At 45.3% G+C, this 17,044-nt stretch overlaps 1 protein-coding gene across 1 annotated transcript; it reads left to right on the top strand.

The window, feature by feature from the left end:
• Nucleotides 1-780: 780 nt before the first annotated feature.
• Nucleotides 781-16,595, top strand: LOC140582816 (uncharacterized). The gene is made up of 2 exons (XM_072707222.1): nt 781-1,370; nt 12,305-16,595. Exon 2 carries the CDS (start codon nt 12,350-12,352, stop codon nt 13,076-13,078), a length of 729 nt encoding a protein of 242 aa, XP_072563323.1. The 5' UTR covers nt 781-1,370; nt 12,305-12,349; the 3' UTR covers nt 13,079-16,595.
• Nucleotides 16,596-17,044: the final 449 nt, after the last annotated feature.

Here is a 17,044-nt window from a genome sequence, read left to right as displayed (position 1 = left end):
GATTCCAAGACTCAAGGGTAGACAAGAGACTTGTGATTGATGGTGTCGAATGCTGCTGAAAGGTCGAGGAGGATGAGGCCTCTTGGTGTTCCCAGTGAACATGTGCCTGCCACTTCAATGCCCTCAATTCTGAGTGTCTGTTTAAGGAACAGCAGGACTTAATAAACTGGCCTGGACACTATGAGAGATGAGCGAAAACATAATGTCCTCTATGGGGGGAAAAAGCAGAACGTTCTTCCTGAAAGACAGTGTATCTCATTTCCAGATGCATGAAAAGCATAGAAGAGTCACCACCATGGACCCTCACCAGAAATGGTACAAGTCCAAGCATTTGGTAGCTGGTGATTAAGGTTCTTAGACTTTTTTTCCCCTCTTCCTGTAAGTTTTAATTTAGCACAGGGTCACAGTAAGGATTGAGTGCCCCCCAGTGGCCACAGTCAGCCAGGACCAACCAGCCCATTTGGCAACACCAGCAGCTGCCTAGGGCACTTTATTCTGCAGGGGCCAATTTGGCAAACCGCCCATTTCGGGTATATGCCGCGTGATCGTCTGAGAGTGTGAGATTGGCAGCTGGCACCCTCCGCATGGGGGTGGATCTTACCCTGTTATATTAGTGGGGTGAGACCAAAGAATGCAACAAATGTTTCAAGGAAGAAACCAAAGCTGGTCAATACGACAATGCTGGATGGATGGATGGATGGATGGATGGAGAGAGACTCCTGAACTGCAGTTTTCTGCAGTTGACATAGATGGCCGCATGGGGGGGGGGGGGGGGGGCGCGGCGCCAACCTCTGAGGGAGCTCTGACTTGCCAGCCAAGGACACTCTTAGATTGGCATGGCGTGACCAAAAAGGGGAGAGATGAATAAGATGGGGTCAGCAAAGAGAAGCATTCCTATGTAGCTATACTTCTGCAAATGGCAAATAAAGCATGCTTGTTGTTTGTTTGTTTCGTCATACTATTCGATCATTGTGGAAATTAACGAAATTAACGCAGTTAAAGTCAACCCGATCAAAGACATAACCGCGCGTTGTGACGTCGAGGCAACTGGTCTGTAAGATTATTTGTAGTAATTTATATATAAAATGCTTCATTGTGTAATATTGCATCGTTACATAATATTAAATAATGAAGCTTTTTTTTCCCCTTCGTCCCTTCATTTTCGCATTTATTTTTGACAGACGGTCTGGGGCGGGAGGCTGAGGATGAGTGTAACATTCCCTTTATTGGTCAAGCCGGTTCGGTTTCGCTTTCGTTTCCTGCATCTGATCTCGAATTCTCGATTTCTTAAGTCGAGATGCGTTGAAGTATCCAGGGAGCTCAGACAACAGACGCCTGCTCCCCGCCGCCTGCCTCATACCCAAACAAAGGTAGGCTGAATGAAAAAGAAGGTATTTTACGTGATTGCTGGAGATAAGCAGGAATATTGATAATCATACGGTTGGTTATTAAAACTAAAAACAGCTTTTCAGTAATTGGATACGTGTGAGGTAGGGTTGGCATGATATGGCAAAATATATTAGCACAATTTTTTTGATCAAAATATAAAGTTAATTTTTGCTAAAAGAAAAAAATCGAATCCTCTTAAACAAATTAAGAACATGAAATATGACCATAAATTCAATGTACTGCAAACTGTCATCTTTATCAAATAATCCATTCATCTACCAATATTCTTTTTAACCTAACTTTTTTTGTCACCGGGCGTAAAACTACAAAACTCAGAAGGTTCGGTAAGTCGCTGGACTTTTTCCCTGAATGTTACGAGGGTTGGCAAAATAAGTTCGGCTCTTTATAATAAACTGCACCAGTCTGTTGCGCGTCGAACTTTACATACCCAAAGTAGCCTGCCTAGGGCAAGTCAAATTGTCTTTTATTATTATAACGCTTCCTCGTGACAACTTAATTCTTACTAGTTAAAATGCAAATTTTGCTAGTAAGAATATGAATTCACGAAACTTACAATGCTTACTAGCAATAATGATCATTTTTACTAGTAAAAATTAATGTTATAGATTTTTAATAATCATGTATTTGTGGTAAGCCGAATTATCTTTTAATAGTATAAGGCTTACTGGTCATACTAGTAGAAATAACATTCTTGCTAAGTAAAATGCAAATTCCAGATGTCTATAGTTCTGTTTTAACTTGTATGAATCATCGTTGTTACTAGTAAGAACTGTATTATTACTAGTAAAGAACTAACCATATCTGAAACTATATATATATATATATATATATATATATATATATTCCCATTTACTTCCATTGTATTTTGCCTTACCTATCCAAAATTCAATTTTTACTAGTAAAATGTCATATTGAAGAGATCTATAATTCAATTTTGACTAGTACAAACTCCTGTTCTAGATACCTGTAACGACAAACCCCATTTCCAGAAAAGTTGGGATATTTTCTAAAATGCAATAAAAACTAAAATCTGTGATATGTTCATTTACGTGGACCTTTATGTAACTTACAGAAGTACAAAGAAAAGATTTTCGGTAGTTGTCCTGACCAACTCAGTTGTATTTTATAAATATACACAAAGTTAGAATTTGATGGCTGCAACACAATCAACAAAAGCTGGGAGAGAGTAAAAATAAGATTGAAAAGTGCACAGATTATTCCAGTAACACCGGTTTGGAAGACTTGACATTAAGCAAGCTAACTGGTAGCAGATGAGGTATGATGATTGAGTGTAAAAGTAGCATAAGTAAGGATAAGTCTCAGGCTTTGCAAGTAAGGATGGGTCATGGCTCACTTCTTTGTTCCAAAATTCCTGAGAGAATTGTTAGTTACGTCAAAAGGAACATTCTTCAACACAAGATTGCGGAGAATTTAGGTCTTGCAACAGTACATAATATTGTAAAAAGACAGATATAGCCCAGGATTGCCAACTGTCACGCATCTGGTGTGACTCTCACACTCACGCAAGACATCTTATGGTAAATCATTGTTATTCCATTATTAACCTAAAATTAGCTAAATCAAAAGCATTGGGATAGTTTGCAAATCCTACAGACTGTTTGCAAGGTATTCAGCCTGTTACATACATGTAAATGCATGTGCAGACTTGTCTCGAACTGAAAATCTTATCCCAGCCAGCCGACAAATGTTTGCAACCCCGATAGCCACCTGGGCTCAGGAATACTTAGGAAAACCATTGTCACTTAACATCCACCATTGCTGCATCCACAAATGCAACTTGAAACTATTACTGAAGGAGGAAGCCATACATCAACTCTGTGCAGAAACGCTGGCAGGTTCTCTGGGCCCGAGCTCATCACAGATCGACCGAAAGATTGCAGAACTGTGTGCGGTGGTCAGATGAGTCCCCATTTCAGCTTGTTTTCAGAAAGAACAGGCGTCAAATTCTCCGTGTCAAAGATGAAACCAACCATCTAAATTGCTATTGCAAAAGCCAGCACCTGAGATGGCATGCAGGTGCATCAGTGCCCATGGCGTGCAGGTGAACTGCATGTAGGTGAAGGTACTGATTGTCTGATGCATATATTAGGGTTTTAGAGAGAAATATGTTGCTATCAAGGTGACGTCTCTTCCTGGAACATCCATGCTTATTTCAGCAGGACAATGCAGACCATATGCTACGCAGACTACAACAGTGTGGCTTTGTAGACATGTGCACGTGCTTGATTGGCCTTCTGCCAGTCCAGATCTGTCTCCTATTGAAAATGCCTAGTGCATCATGAAGAGGAGAATTGAACAACGGCAACCATAGAATGCTGAGCAGCTGAAATCTTACATCACGCAAGAATGGATAAAATGTGATGTAACACAACTGTAAATATGCCTCTGTCCTAAACTTTGTTGAGTGTGTTGCAGCCATCAAATTCTAACTTTATGTTTATTTACAAAATACAATTAAGTTGGTCAGTAAAACTGTTGAAGATCTTTTCTTTGTACTTTTGTCAGTTAAATAAATTAAGGTCCACGTGAATTAACAAATTACAGATTTTTGTTTTTATTGCATTTTAGAAAATATCCCAGCTTTACTGGAAATGGGGTTTGTACATTTAGACTAATAAGAATTACAGGCCCACATATTCATAACTGAAATTTTACTAGTAAATATTTTATTGTATGTATCCAATTCCCTGGCAATCTGCAGTAACGTTAACATCACTAAACGTGAATTCCCTTCAACTGGAGGATATTTTTCTATATACAGTGGTACCTCAGTTCTCGAACTTAATTCGTTCCGGACTCCGGATCGAATCCTAAAAAGTTCCAGTTCTGATCGAATTTTTCCCATAAGAAATAATGGAAATTAATTGGTTCCCGGCCAAAATTACACCTAAATATGTTTTTTTTAGCATTTAAACACAAAATGAACAGGATTAAACAAGAAGAGCATTTTTTTCTTAATGGCTTCCAAAACGATAAAGATCTTATCCCGACATTACCCCTGTCCTGCCTCGATCGTCCGCTCCTTCCGTGTGCCACGCCCCCTCGTTAACCTGGCGCGGGATCCCCATGTGATCAGCTGTTTCTGGTTGTTGTCATTAGTCCGATCTGCGGTCCTGGCCCCATCTGTATTAAGTCCGCGTTTCAGTTTGTTTCCCCAGTCCGGTCATTGGGTGCGTTCGACTTGCTTACAGCGCTGGCTTAAAGCAATGCATTCTGATCCTGACGCAATGCATTACGGTTAGATGCATTGCGACCTCTCACCCGGCTGCACAAACTGGAACCGCCTCCGTATTCACCCAGGTACATAGGCTGTACTCGAAATGTCCACTTCTTCACTCATCCACTATACAGTATAGTGTTCACCACTTAGAACACTTAATAGGGGATAAGGACAGACAGAGGTTCATACATGTTGGACACTAGGCGGATGTACTGCTGCTACATAATTATGCGTCAGATATTCGTAATTATCTCTGCTGCATAAACAAACTCCAGAATATCCCCTCAAGCCTTAAACTATAATGTTAAACATATACTACTTTATTGGATATTGTGTTAATGTTTGTACTTGTTGATGGTGGCACAGGAGGTAGTGCTGTCGTTTGGCAACTGGTGGGTTGCAGGTTCGAGGCCTAGTTTTTCCCGTCCCCATCAAAGTGTCCTTGAGCAAGACACTGAACCCCAAATTGCTCCCAGTGTGCAGGTTGGCGCCTTGCATGGCAGCCTCCGCCACTGGTGTATGGATGTGAGTGTGGATGGGTGAATGTGAGGCATGTATTGTAAAGCGCTTTGAGTACTCGTAGGAGTAGAAAAGCGCTATATAAATGCAGTCGAGTCCATTTTATTATAATGACAAAAAAAGGGCCAAAACATGGACACCAATGTTGCTAGTTTTGGATAAGTACACATTGTAATTGACGTCTTCACAACGTTGAAATTAAAATAAAACAAAACTTTACAACACATATAGCTGTGCACACGTAACTTTATTTATGACATACTTGACTGTACTTGACTGTGCAGCTGTAACTATGGTGTTTTATACTAATCTACTGCATTGTGAATTAACGTTACCCATGTGAAATAGTCAAATACATTACAATTACCAGCCCTGGCACAGTTAGGGAAGCCCTGGCACAGTATATCTCTTGTGCAAGCAGGGCCGGGTCCAGGCTTAGGTGCCCTAGGCAGCTGCCTGGGGCCCGATTGGCACAAGGGAGTCCAGACAAAGTCATGAAATATAAAAATAAAAAATATATATATCATATATTTGTGTATGTAATTTATAAATTAAACAATTACATAAAATTAAGATAATACATAAAATAAAATTTACATAAAATAAAATACATAAAATGTTTATGTACAGGCAGAAACATGGGCACCTCTAACTATGCAGAATAGGCCCCTGAATTATGTGAAATGATCATCAGTTTTCTTGGTAGGGAGGCTTCCCATGTAAAGTACTGACCACGGCCCCTGAAAAGGTACAGTAGATCTGGCCATGCATGTTCATAAGTGAGCTACTTAAAACAGTTACTTTACGGTTACAGTTCAGACTGAGTAAAGTTTCTCAAATATAGTTCCGACACTCAGATGACAGGCTGCAATGCGTGATGGTCTAAATCGACTGATGTAGGGTACAGCTTTTGTACACTACATTTTGGTGTACTTAGTGCCGATTTTGTAGTACACTGCATAGTGAATGAAATTTAAAGTTGAGAATTGAAACAGCACTACAAAATGTCCAACTCACCCTATAGTGCACTATATAGGGGGCGAGTCGACATTTCGAACACAGCCATATAATTTTGTTGGTTGAATTATATAGATAATGATGTTGCTCTGTGTCTCTAGTGATTGGCTGATGTGTGCTATCGGTCTTGATTAGATTTAGATTAGATTAGACTTAACCTTTCTCAATATGCTGAATGGAAACATGGAAAAAGTATAGATAAATTATGAAAAGTGTAAATTGCGGCTCTATGCATAATATGCATGAGGCAACATAAAATGCAGACGGGAAGCAGAGTGAGAATGATTGCTGGGAAATATGTCAAGGTGCAGTGATACAAGTTCAAATTAGAGATATACAAAGTGCAAAATGAACAGTTAGTGCTAACAAATGAACAAAAAACTGTCAGTAAAAACAGTGCTCAGTTAAGGTACCAAATTTTGTGGGTGTGTTAGGTGGAGAATCAATGCTGATAGGTACAATCTGCTTAAATCATGACGTTAGAATCACGTGGCAATACTGTTTCTAGGGTCTCGGTGTTTTAATCGATCTGAAATGAAAAAATGAAAGATTAAATACTGGATTAATCCTGAAGGAAATTTAGGCATGCAGTATCTGAAAAACACAATGATAGACATAATAATATACAGTACATGGTAATAGAATAAAACCAAGCATTTCAGATGTAGAGAGTGCGTTTATGGATGCAGTACAACAGTCAATACCTTGGAGAAGCTGTACAGGTCAAAGTGATTATGAGCGCACAATTCATAATAATTACTACTATACATAATACATGTTGTCACGATCGCAGGCAGGCGAGCAGGGAAGCAGGCGATCGGAGCCAGGAAACAGGGTAAAAACGGGGATTTATTAAGCAGGACAGGACTGGGGAAGCACGACAGTAACATTACAATGACAAGTCTGGGGTACATCGACTGAGACACGGACTAAATGCACAAGACTAGGCAAACGAAACAGGAAACAGCTGGGCACAATCGGGAAAGCACACGTGGATAATGAGGGGGCGTGGCACACACTAGGAGCGGACGGAGCGGGGCGTGACATAACCCCCCCCCAAAGGCGCGCACACCGGGCGCGCCCGAGAGGAGGCGACGGACGGGACGACACCGGGGAACAGGACCTGAAAGACAAAGCAAAACATCAACCAAACCCAGGGAACAAGACAGAGACACAAAACAAGAACAGGGACGAAAAGAAGGACAGGACCTGACAGAGGACAGGGAAGGCGGACAGACAGATCAAGAAGGGAGACACAAGGGGAACACCCACAGGCGACACGAAAGGGCCAGGAGTGCCAAAAGGAGGAACAAAGGGACGAGGAACAGAAACAGGCGGGACCAAAGGAAAGGGAGGAGGAAGCAGGGGAGCCCGAGGGAGCCCAGGCAGGCGACGGGCAGCGGCCGGAGGGGCCGCAGGCGAGAGGAAGGGGGGAGCAGGAGGGGACCACCCAGGGGCCAAGGGAACGGGACGAGGGAGTGACGGAGGGGACACGGAGGGAGCAGGAGGGAAACCCAGTGAAGGCAGGCAGGAGGGGGAAGCCGCGGCAGGCGGAGGCGCAGCCGGCGAAGGCGCCGTCCGACGCTCAGCCGGAACAGGGGGGCCCGGAGGCGGCCGACATGGACCCGGAGGCGGGACCGAGGACCGGCACCGAGGATCCAGGGGGGGACCCGGAGGCGACCGCCGACCCCGAGCCGGAGGACCCGCAGGCAGCCACCGAGCCACAGCCAGGGGCCTAACGGGCGAGCCAGGGGGCAGGGCGGGCGGGACCCGGGCCCGACGCCTGTGTCCCCGTCCCTTACGGGAAACTGACAAGCGGGGTCCTGGGGGGTGTCGGCCTTGCCGGGGTAAGGGAGAGGGAGTCAGGAGGGAGGTCAAGTCTGGGCAGACAAGTGTCATGGCCTCCAAAGAGGCAACAGGCGGGGCAGCCGGAGCCTCGGGCGTGGCCGCAGGCGGGGCAGCCAGAGCCGCGGGCGTGGCCGCAGGCGGGGCAGCCAGAGCCGCGGGCGTGGCCGCAGGCGGGGCCGCCAGAGCCGCGGGCGTGGCCGCAGGCGGGGCCGCGGGCAAGACGGGAGAGGCGGCCTCAGGCAAGGCCGCGGGCAGGACGGGAAAGGCGGCCTCAGGCAGGGCCGCGGGCAGGACAGGAGAGGCGGCCTTGGACAGGGCCGCGAGCGTGTGGCCAGTAGGGGGCGCCTCGGCGGGCACCTCGGGCAGAGCGGAGGCAGCTGCAGGCGTGTGACCAGCAGGGGCTGCCTGGGCAGGCGCCTCGGGCGTACGGTCAGCAGGGGGCGCCTCGGCGGGCGCCGCCAGCACGCGACCAGCAGGGAGCGCTACCGCCATCACACGGCCAGCAGGGGGCGCCACCGCGGCCACCACAGGCAGTTCAGGAGCCGGCAGGACAGGCGAGACAGGCAGTTCAGGTGCCGGCAGGACAGGCAAGACCGGCAGTTCAGGTGCCGGCAGGATAGGCAAGACAGGCAGTTCAGGTGCCGGCAGGATAGGCAAGACAGGCAGTTCAGGTGCCGGCAGGATGGGCGCCGCCGTCACGTGGCTAGCAAGGAGTGCCTCAGCGGGCACCTCCGTCGTGCGGCCAGCAGGGGGCGCCGTCGCGGGCGCCGCCATCACGCGGCCAGCAGGGGGCACCGTGGCGGGTGCCGCAGCCAGAGTGGTGGCAGCTGCAGGGACTGCAGGCAGGACAGGCGGGTCAAGCAGGACAGGAGAGTCAAGCTGGACAGGCGGATCAGGCGGTGCTGCAGGCAGATCGGCGGCGGCAGCAACAGCAGGGGGTGCCGCCGCGGGCTGATCGGCTGCAGCAGCAGGCGGTGCAGCCGCAGGCAGAACGGCGGCAGCAGCAGCAGGCAGCGCAGCCGCAGGCAGATAGGCGGCGGCAACAGGCAGCGTGGCCGGCAGGTCCGGATCGGACCGGTCCGGAGCAGGCAGGAGGGGTGCTGAGCGCGGATGCGCCTTCCCTTTAAGGGCTCTAGGGACCCGAGGGATAGCGTCCCTAACGGCGCTTATGCCGCCGTGTCCCAGACGCTCCGGCCGATAAAAGTATGCCTCTAGTGGAGGCGGCTTCTCCAGGTGGGGCCTGGTCAGGCTGGTAGCGGCAAGGTCCTCCCAGGCGGGGAGCAGAGAGCACGCTCCCAGGGAGAGCGTTGGGATCGCCTCCCGTCGTTCGGTAAGCCGGTGCATCAGGCGGCGGAGGCATTTCCGTGCCCTCTGGAGCGGATAGTCCTGTCCAGGCGGGCGCTCCTTTCGGAGCAGTTCCGTGCCCCGGTCGGCCAGCTCCAAGGCCACCGGGTCCTCCTGGACCTCGGGCTCCGATCGCCAATGCACAAAGTCTTGCAGCAGACCGAGCCGGGTGTGCTCGGCCTGCTGCTTTGTGCTCTCGGCGAGACTTGTCATTCTGTCACGATCGCAGGCAGGCGAGCAGGGAAGCAGGCGATCGGAGCCAGGAAACAGGGTAAAAACGGGGATTTATTAAGCAGGACAGGACTGGGGAAGCACGACAGTAACATTACAATGACAAGTCTGGGGTACATCGACTGAGACACGGACTAAATGCACAAGACTAGGCAAACGAAACAGGAAACAGCTGGGCACAATCGGGAAAGCACACGTGGATAATGAGGGGGCGTGGCACACACTAGGAGCGGACGGAGCGGGGCGTGACACATGTATATATGATAAAATAAAAAAATAAAATATATAAATATATCATTTTAAAAGTATAATATATAAAAACTATATGATCCATATACTTTAACATAAAACAATATATATAATATTTTAACCTAATATACATAATATAAAAAGTAAATATTTTAAATATGAAATATATATAAAGTATTAAATAAATGAAATATTATTATATATGTATAAATATGTACTCTATAAAATACACATACTCGGTAAAATATTTAAACTATATATGTCAAGAATACATTTTAAATATGGAAGTAAGATTGCTAGACATGATATGCAAATGCATTTTCATAGAAATGCAGAAGGAGCACAGAAGCAGCCACATGCCCTGAAGTCCAATTCGCTCTTCTGTCTCTGTGAGGCGCTGTAGAGCTATATGGCCTGGGGGACAAAAGACTTCCTCAGTCTGTCTGTCGAGCAGGACAGTGACCACAGTCTCCTCTGCCTGGAGACTGTCCTGTGCCAGGGATGACTGACATTGTCCATGATGGTCAGATGTTTGTCTGGGGTCCTTCTCTCTGCCACTGATGTACAGTTCTGTGCCAACCACAGAGCCAGCTCTCCTCACCAGCCTGTGCAGTCGCGCGGCGTCTCTCTTCCTGATACTGTGTCCTCAGCAGACCACAGCATAGAAGAGGAAGCTGGCAACGTCCGACTGGTAGAACATCAGCAGCAGTTTCCTGCAGATGTTGAAAAACCTTAGTCAGCCTCCTCAGGAAGAGAGGCGGCCCTGGCCCTTCTTGTAGAATCCTCCTTCTACCTCTTTCTATACGACAAGAAAGAGAAATGGAAGTGGCAGCGAAAACCAATAGTGATATTCACATTTTTTTCAAGTTAAATATCGGGATGCAATGGAACACAATTCACGGTTCAGTACAAACCTAGGATTTGGGTTCATGGTTTGGTGCAATTTCGATACAGCAGGGAAAACAGAATTTATTCTGAGATTATTTATTATTAAAACCATAAACACTATTAGGAAAAGTTGCAAACTAGAGACAATACATGTGTCCACGTGTCTGATTAAGAAGAAACACACATTGTAAAAAAATGTATTACATTTTAAAAATAGAGTAAGTTAGTATGGTTGCCTCTTTGTGGCTGAATTTGCTTAAATGCCACAGAAAGATTAACTTGCAGAGGCTGTTTCTGCCTGGCGCCGGTCCAGTCGTACACACATTCAGATGATGTTGTCTTGTGTGTTTTCAGCAATATACACTGGCTTGGTATAACACTAACGCACAGCTCTGGTTGTATCAACTTCTCTCTGTCCGGTGTTGGTATAATTTATTAGGAAGCCAAAACGTTCCCCTTATGACAGACACTACCCAGTATTAGCCGTAACCAACCCACAGCCACAATTAACAATGTTTGTTTGTTTGTTTTTTGGAATTTATGTTCTGCTCCTGTCCATAAATGTATTCATTTGATTTATTTTGTGTACCGAACTGAAAACGATGTATTGAACGCGTACAACGTACTGATAATTCCTCCTGGCAGAGCAGCTACACTCATCAAACTAAAGGAATTTGACCCCCTTTTCATCTCCCCCCCTGCCCCCCCCCTCCTATTTTATTTGGATTAAAGATAGTTTGCTCCCTTTTCAGCCTTAATGATGCCTTGCTAAAGAAAGAAGTTCTGGCAAATAATGTACCCAGCCCCACCGCCGTGGTGTGGAAACGGTATCGCGTAAGGTGTTACGTCAGACTTAAACAAATTGCGTGGGGAAGAAGCTGCTGCTCAGCCTGCTGGTGTCACAGCGGAGGCTCATGACATCACAGGCTTTTTGGGTTTTGGCCATTCAAAGCACTTTTAAAGAGATACTAGGGATATTTAACAAGAATATAGTTATTTACGTTAAGGAGTGTGTTTATGGGTGCTTGATTTTTCACACCTGTGCTTGATTTTTCGCACCTGTGGCACTGTGTCTGAATGAAACACCTAAATTCAATGATTAAGAGGTGTGTCCCAGTGCTTCATAGTGTAAGTCTTTGTATCATTTAGATCACTCAGCCGTACATGTGAGTGAATTCTTTGACCCTTTACCCATGTGTACCTTTTGTGCACAGTAATTTATTTGTTAGATTACATTGTGATATATTGTCATACACACTGACACCAATCCCAGGAAGTTCAGGGCACAAAAGGATGGAATGTCAAAAAAAGAATGAATTGTTGAGAGAAAAGGAAAAAAAGGACAAAAGATGAAACAAAAATCCAGACAGCACCAAGGACGACAACAGAAATTGTAAGAAGTCCTGTTCTCATCTCCCCAGTATGTCTGTGGGGGGAGGGGCTTACATTGTCCTCTCCGCTGCTGACTGTGTTGGTGCATTGATAGATCATACTTGTTTTCTTAAACATTTCTTCGTTTATTTTTGTTAAACTAATTTTCCGGTTGTTTTTTCTCAGGTCTAACTGTTGCTCAGCCTAATTTTCTGTCTGTCCAGATTTACCATGGGAATTCACAGTCCATCCAGAAAGATCCAGACTCTAAACTCAGTTCAGGATTTAAGAGGTGTGACGTTTGGGCACAAATTCCCCAGACATGGCCTGAAGCTTCTACACTGGCTGGCAAACGAATGGATTGAGTTCGACAGTGACAGACAGATGCTGGCCAGGACAGATCCCAGAACCAGAGAATTTGGGTTCCACATCTTCCACAACATGGAAAACATCCTACCGCTATTGCTTGGAAACCACAGCTGTTACTTTGAGGTGGGGAACCTGCATACCTATAGAGCTGAAGATCTTCCCTTCAGTGAGGACGACGCAGGAAGTAATGGAAGCAACACCGACCGAATCATTGTGCGAATGGACTCAGGTGATGTGATTGGTGAGGTTTACGTCACAGAACACACCCCTCACCAGAACAGCTTCTGTTTTGATTCTACATACCGCATCAGCAGAGGCCTGATTCAGCATATAAATAAGTTGGAGGAGAGTGACTTCCTCCAGCGGGCTGGATACATCCCGAGAAAGTATGAATCTCCTAGATCAGCGAGTAGAGAAACCGCTGTTAAAATAGAGGAGGAGAGTGACTTCCTCCAGCGGGCTGCATACATCCCGAGAAAGGATGAATCTCCTAGATCAGCGAGTAGAGAAACCGCTGTTAAAATAGAGGAGAGTGACTTCCCAAGGATGAGCTCATCCACTTGGGACATTTGTAATTGTGTTATACTGTGAACGAGTGGCGACTGGCAGTTAAAAAAGCTGAGAAGCTAAAAAGATCATTAAGCCGGGAGGGGGGAGGGGTTGTGGGTTTGTGAAATCCGATGATAAAACTTTGAAATCATGAATTGGACCAAAACAATGACAATTTTTTATCCTGATTGTTGATTGGTAAAAGTTTGGTGTGTCATTTTATGTGTTTTAGTCAATAAGGGATTAGCAGGGGGAAAATAATTTTTAAAAAAAGGATTACCTTGATTTCTTTGGGGAGACTAGGGAGGACCCTTCCATTCTGAGGAAGCTCAGCTTTTACCTCGTCTGACTCTCAGCACCTCTTCAGTCAATCTGACCATTCCTTCTGGCCGTGAGGTGTCACTGTTTATAAAATAGCAATATATTTTACAATATTAGAGAGAAAGAATGTGTTTTTAAATTACTTTTCTGCTTCTCTTCTTGTATGTGAAGTCTGCTTCCGTAATGAAAAGTGATGTTTTATATCATATATTGTCACAGACGTTTCATACTGTTCAAGCACATATGTTCATAATGTTGCGCTTCTGGTCATTAAATTGCTGTATTAGGTTCCTGCTTTGTTAGAGGACGTTGTATAGCTCTTGCTCCCATGCTACCTACATGTAATCTGGGCATTCGGTCTAGTCACTTGCCTAGTCGCCTCCTCGACAGCATTTATGTCTGTAATGTGCTATTTGCCAGACTTGTATGTCGCTTTGAACAAAAGCATCTGCTAAATATAAATAAATGTAAATACTCTGCGAAGGCTCAGACCAGCTAGCTTATCCCTGTGCTGCTCGCTGGAACAGAGTGATTCACCACTGGCCGTCTGCTTCTTCTGATTGGCCAGTGATGGGCAAAGTGAGCATTCAAAGCTCACGGGGTGGGAGGGGGTTATTATTGGGGTCAAGTGCTGCCGGTGTCTGCTTCTCTAACCCAGCTCACACTGCTGTGTCTCAGCTCACACTGCTATATCCCAGCTTACACTGCTGTGTCTCAGCTCACACTGCTCTAACCCAGCTCACACTGCTGAATCCCAGCTCACACTGCTGTATCTCAGCTCACACTGCTATATCACAACTCAAACTGCTGTAACCCAACTAATGGTGCTCTGACCCAGCTTACAAGGTTCTAACCTAGCTCACACAGCTCTGACACACAGCTTCAACCTGGCCAAGCATCTCTTTCACACTCTCTCAGTCATTCAGCTCTGCTCTGTACCATTCCCCCAAGCTCTTGATGGGTCTCTCACTGATAGTGGGGATGATCTCCTCTCCAATTTTGAAGCGAATGCGGTCCTGAATGCGTCCTTTCCTCAAAACAAGGCTCCTTGACTTTGATGGCATAAGCTCCATCCTGGCACCTGCGATGATCTTGGCAAGATCTTCCAGAATCCACCGACCTTCTGGAACTGATCTTGCAGTTATTGTCAGATCATCCATGAATGCCTTAACGGGGGCCTGCTGGACACCATTTGCCAGAACCGCACCTCTCCTTGGCTTCTCCACTGTCTTGACCAGGAGGTTCATTGCAGCTGCACATAGGATGACCGAAATTGTGCACCCTGCAACAATGCCTTTTTCCAGCCTCTGCCAGCTGCTTGTGAAGTCCCTGCAGGTAAATCGCATCTTGAAGCGGTTGAAATAATCCTGCAGGAGATGCTGTACTTTTCCTGGGACATGGTGGGCTTGCAGAGTGAGGTCCATCAGCTTGTGTGGAACAGCTCCATAAGCGTTGGATATATCGAGCCAGAAGACTACAAGGTTTCCCTGATTGCGCTTTGCATTCTCAATTACCTTTGAGATGACGCTTGTGTGCTCAATGCACCCTGGAACTCCTGGGACACCCCCCTTCTGAACTGCGGTATCGATATACTTGTTGCTGAGCAGAAAGGAGGTAAGTCTGCCTGCCAAGATTCCAAAGAAAATCTTGCCCTCCACATTCAGAAGAGAGATGGTGCGAAACTGTTTTATACCTGAGGAGTTTTCCTCTTTGGGTATAAAACGCCCCTCTGCAATGAGCCACTCATCTGGTAGGCGATTCCCCCACCATGCCACCTTCAACAACTTCCAGAGTCTCCTTCTGAACCGCTCGCACTGCTTATAGACTTTGTAAGGAATCCCATTGGGTCCCAGTGCCAAGCCAGCCCTTGCCCTTTTAAGGGTATCATTGACCTCATTCCATGAAGGTACTTGGTCCTTGAACATGGTTGTTGGCTCGTCCAGGGTCATCACGGCCTCCTTGATCTCCAGCTCTGTGCCCCTCCCTGGATCACTGTGTGTGCTGGAGAGGTACTCCTCCACCTCTTCCCTTGGTGCCTGCAGTTGACCAGACCTTTTGTCACCCAGGAGCTTCTTCAGATAGCCAAATGGGTTTTTGATGAACTGCTCTCTGAATTAATCTCTGGTGATTAATTCTTAAACAAGTCTATCAGTGATATTTGTTCGCATTACTGAATATGCCCACGGGATGATAGAAGGATTCAACAGTCAGCTAGAATTTCCACAAGGAGCTCATTTTAATTTCTACATGTCTAAGTTAACGAGTGGACATGGGATGTAATGGTTCTCCGAAATAAGCCGCTCACAGCACGGATCGAGTCAATGTTTAAGTGAAATCCAGGTCATTTTAATTAAAATAGTTGCTTTCAAATCCTGTCCTAGCGCAAAGTTTCCAGGATGACATCGAATATCTGGTCACCCTACTTCAATAAACCCTGAGAGAAGCACCAAGGCTGGACTGGGCAAAGTCTTATCAAAGAAAACTGGCCAAGTCATCAACTAAAAGGCAGCAACGCTCAATCCACATCTATCCTCTCTGCTGAGGAGACTTGTGGACTTTGAGTAGGACTTCATTTAAAATGGTGAGCTTACTCAGTGCCAATACTCACTTATATTTATCAAAACACCAGCGTGTCTCATTCCTCTAAGTCTTTCTTCCTCTCAGACTCACCCTCCTTCTCCTGCTCTCCCTTACAGAGTGAAAAGTCTGAACCCCTCTTCCATTCCCTCACTCTGACATTATTATTTATTCTCACAATCATTCTCATACTCATGGCATCTGTAATTCTCACACTGTGTATTCTGTCTGTTATTCTATGTGTTATTTGTGGTCTCTTTCAGAAACTACACATGCTGTACAACAGTTTGAATGTCCCAGGCTGGGATGTTTCGTCTGGCTGAGGGGTTAGTTCAGGTCTTTATGTTCATAGTCCACATCATGATAAGAGGAAAGGAGGATCACATAGGCTGATTTTGTAAATGAGTTATGTTGCAATGATTTATTATGGAACTCATATCTCTCTCTCTCTCTCTCTCTCTCTCTCTCTTTCACACACAAACACACACACAGTCAGACAGCTACCAAGGCTGGATTGAAAAACTGGTTCTAATGAGCCAGAAATCAGTACTTGGACTTCAGCACTTAAACATGTGCCTTGTTAGAGCTTCAAGATTCAGTTCATATTTAGACAAGCTGTTGTTTCCAACATTATTTTAAAATAAAAGGTAAAGTGCGCTAAGATGCTGTGGGTTGTTTTCTATCGCAATGTAATTACATGATTTCTATTGCAATGTAATTACACTCACAGAGAACATTTTGTTCTGTGCTTATACAGCTTTGGACAGATTTTGGGACAACCAGTAAGATCTATTCCTGCCTATTTCTTAACTATAGTGCCTTTAATCATATCTAGTATGACTTTTTATATGTATATAACCTGCTAAATCAAAATTAATTTAGGGTAAAAAAAAACTAGGTGGATTAAAATGTATGTAAAAATACAATTTGCATTAAAACACATCAGTCAACTTTAAGATACAGTAAAAAAAAAAAAAAAAAAAAAACAGCTATATAATGTATTTTTCAGTTAACAGTAAAATACTGTGAAGGTACTCAGAAAACAAGTTCTTACTGCATTTATCATTAACCGTACATTTTAGTGACAGTAACAAACTGTTCATTTTACAG

This window comes from Paramormyrops kingsleyae, chromosome 25 (assembly GCF_048594095.1).
Source record: "Paramormyrops kingsleyae isolate MSU_618 chromosome 25, PKINGS_0.4, whole genome shotgun sequence".
NCBI classification, from domain to species: Eukaryota; Metazoa; Chordata; class Actinopteri; order Osteoglossiformes; family Mormyridae; genus Paramormyrops; species Paramormyrops kingsleyae.
This window is presented reverse-complemented; position numbering and strand designations above follow the sequence as displayed.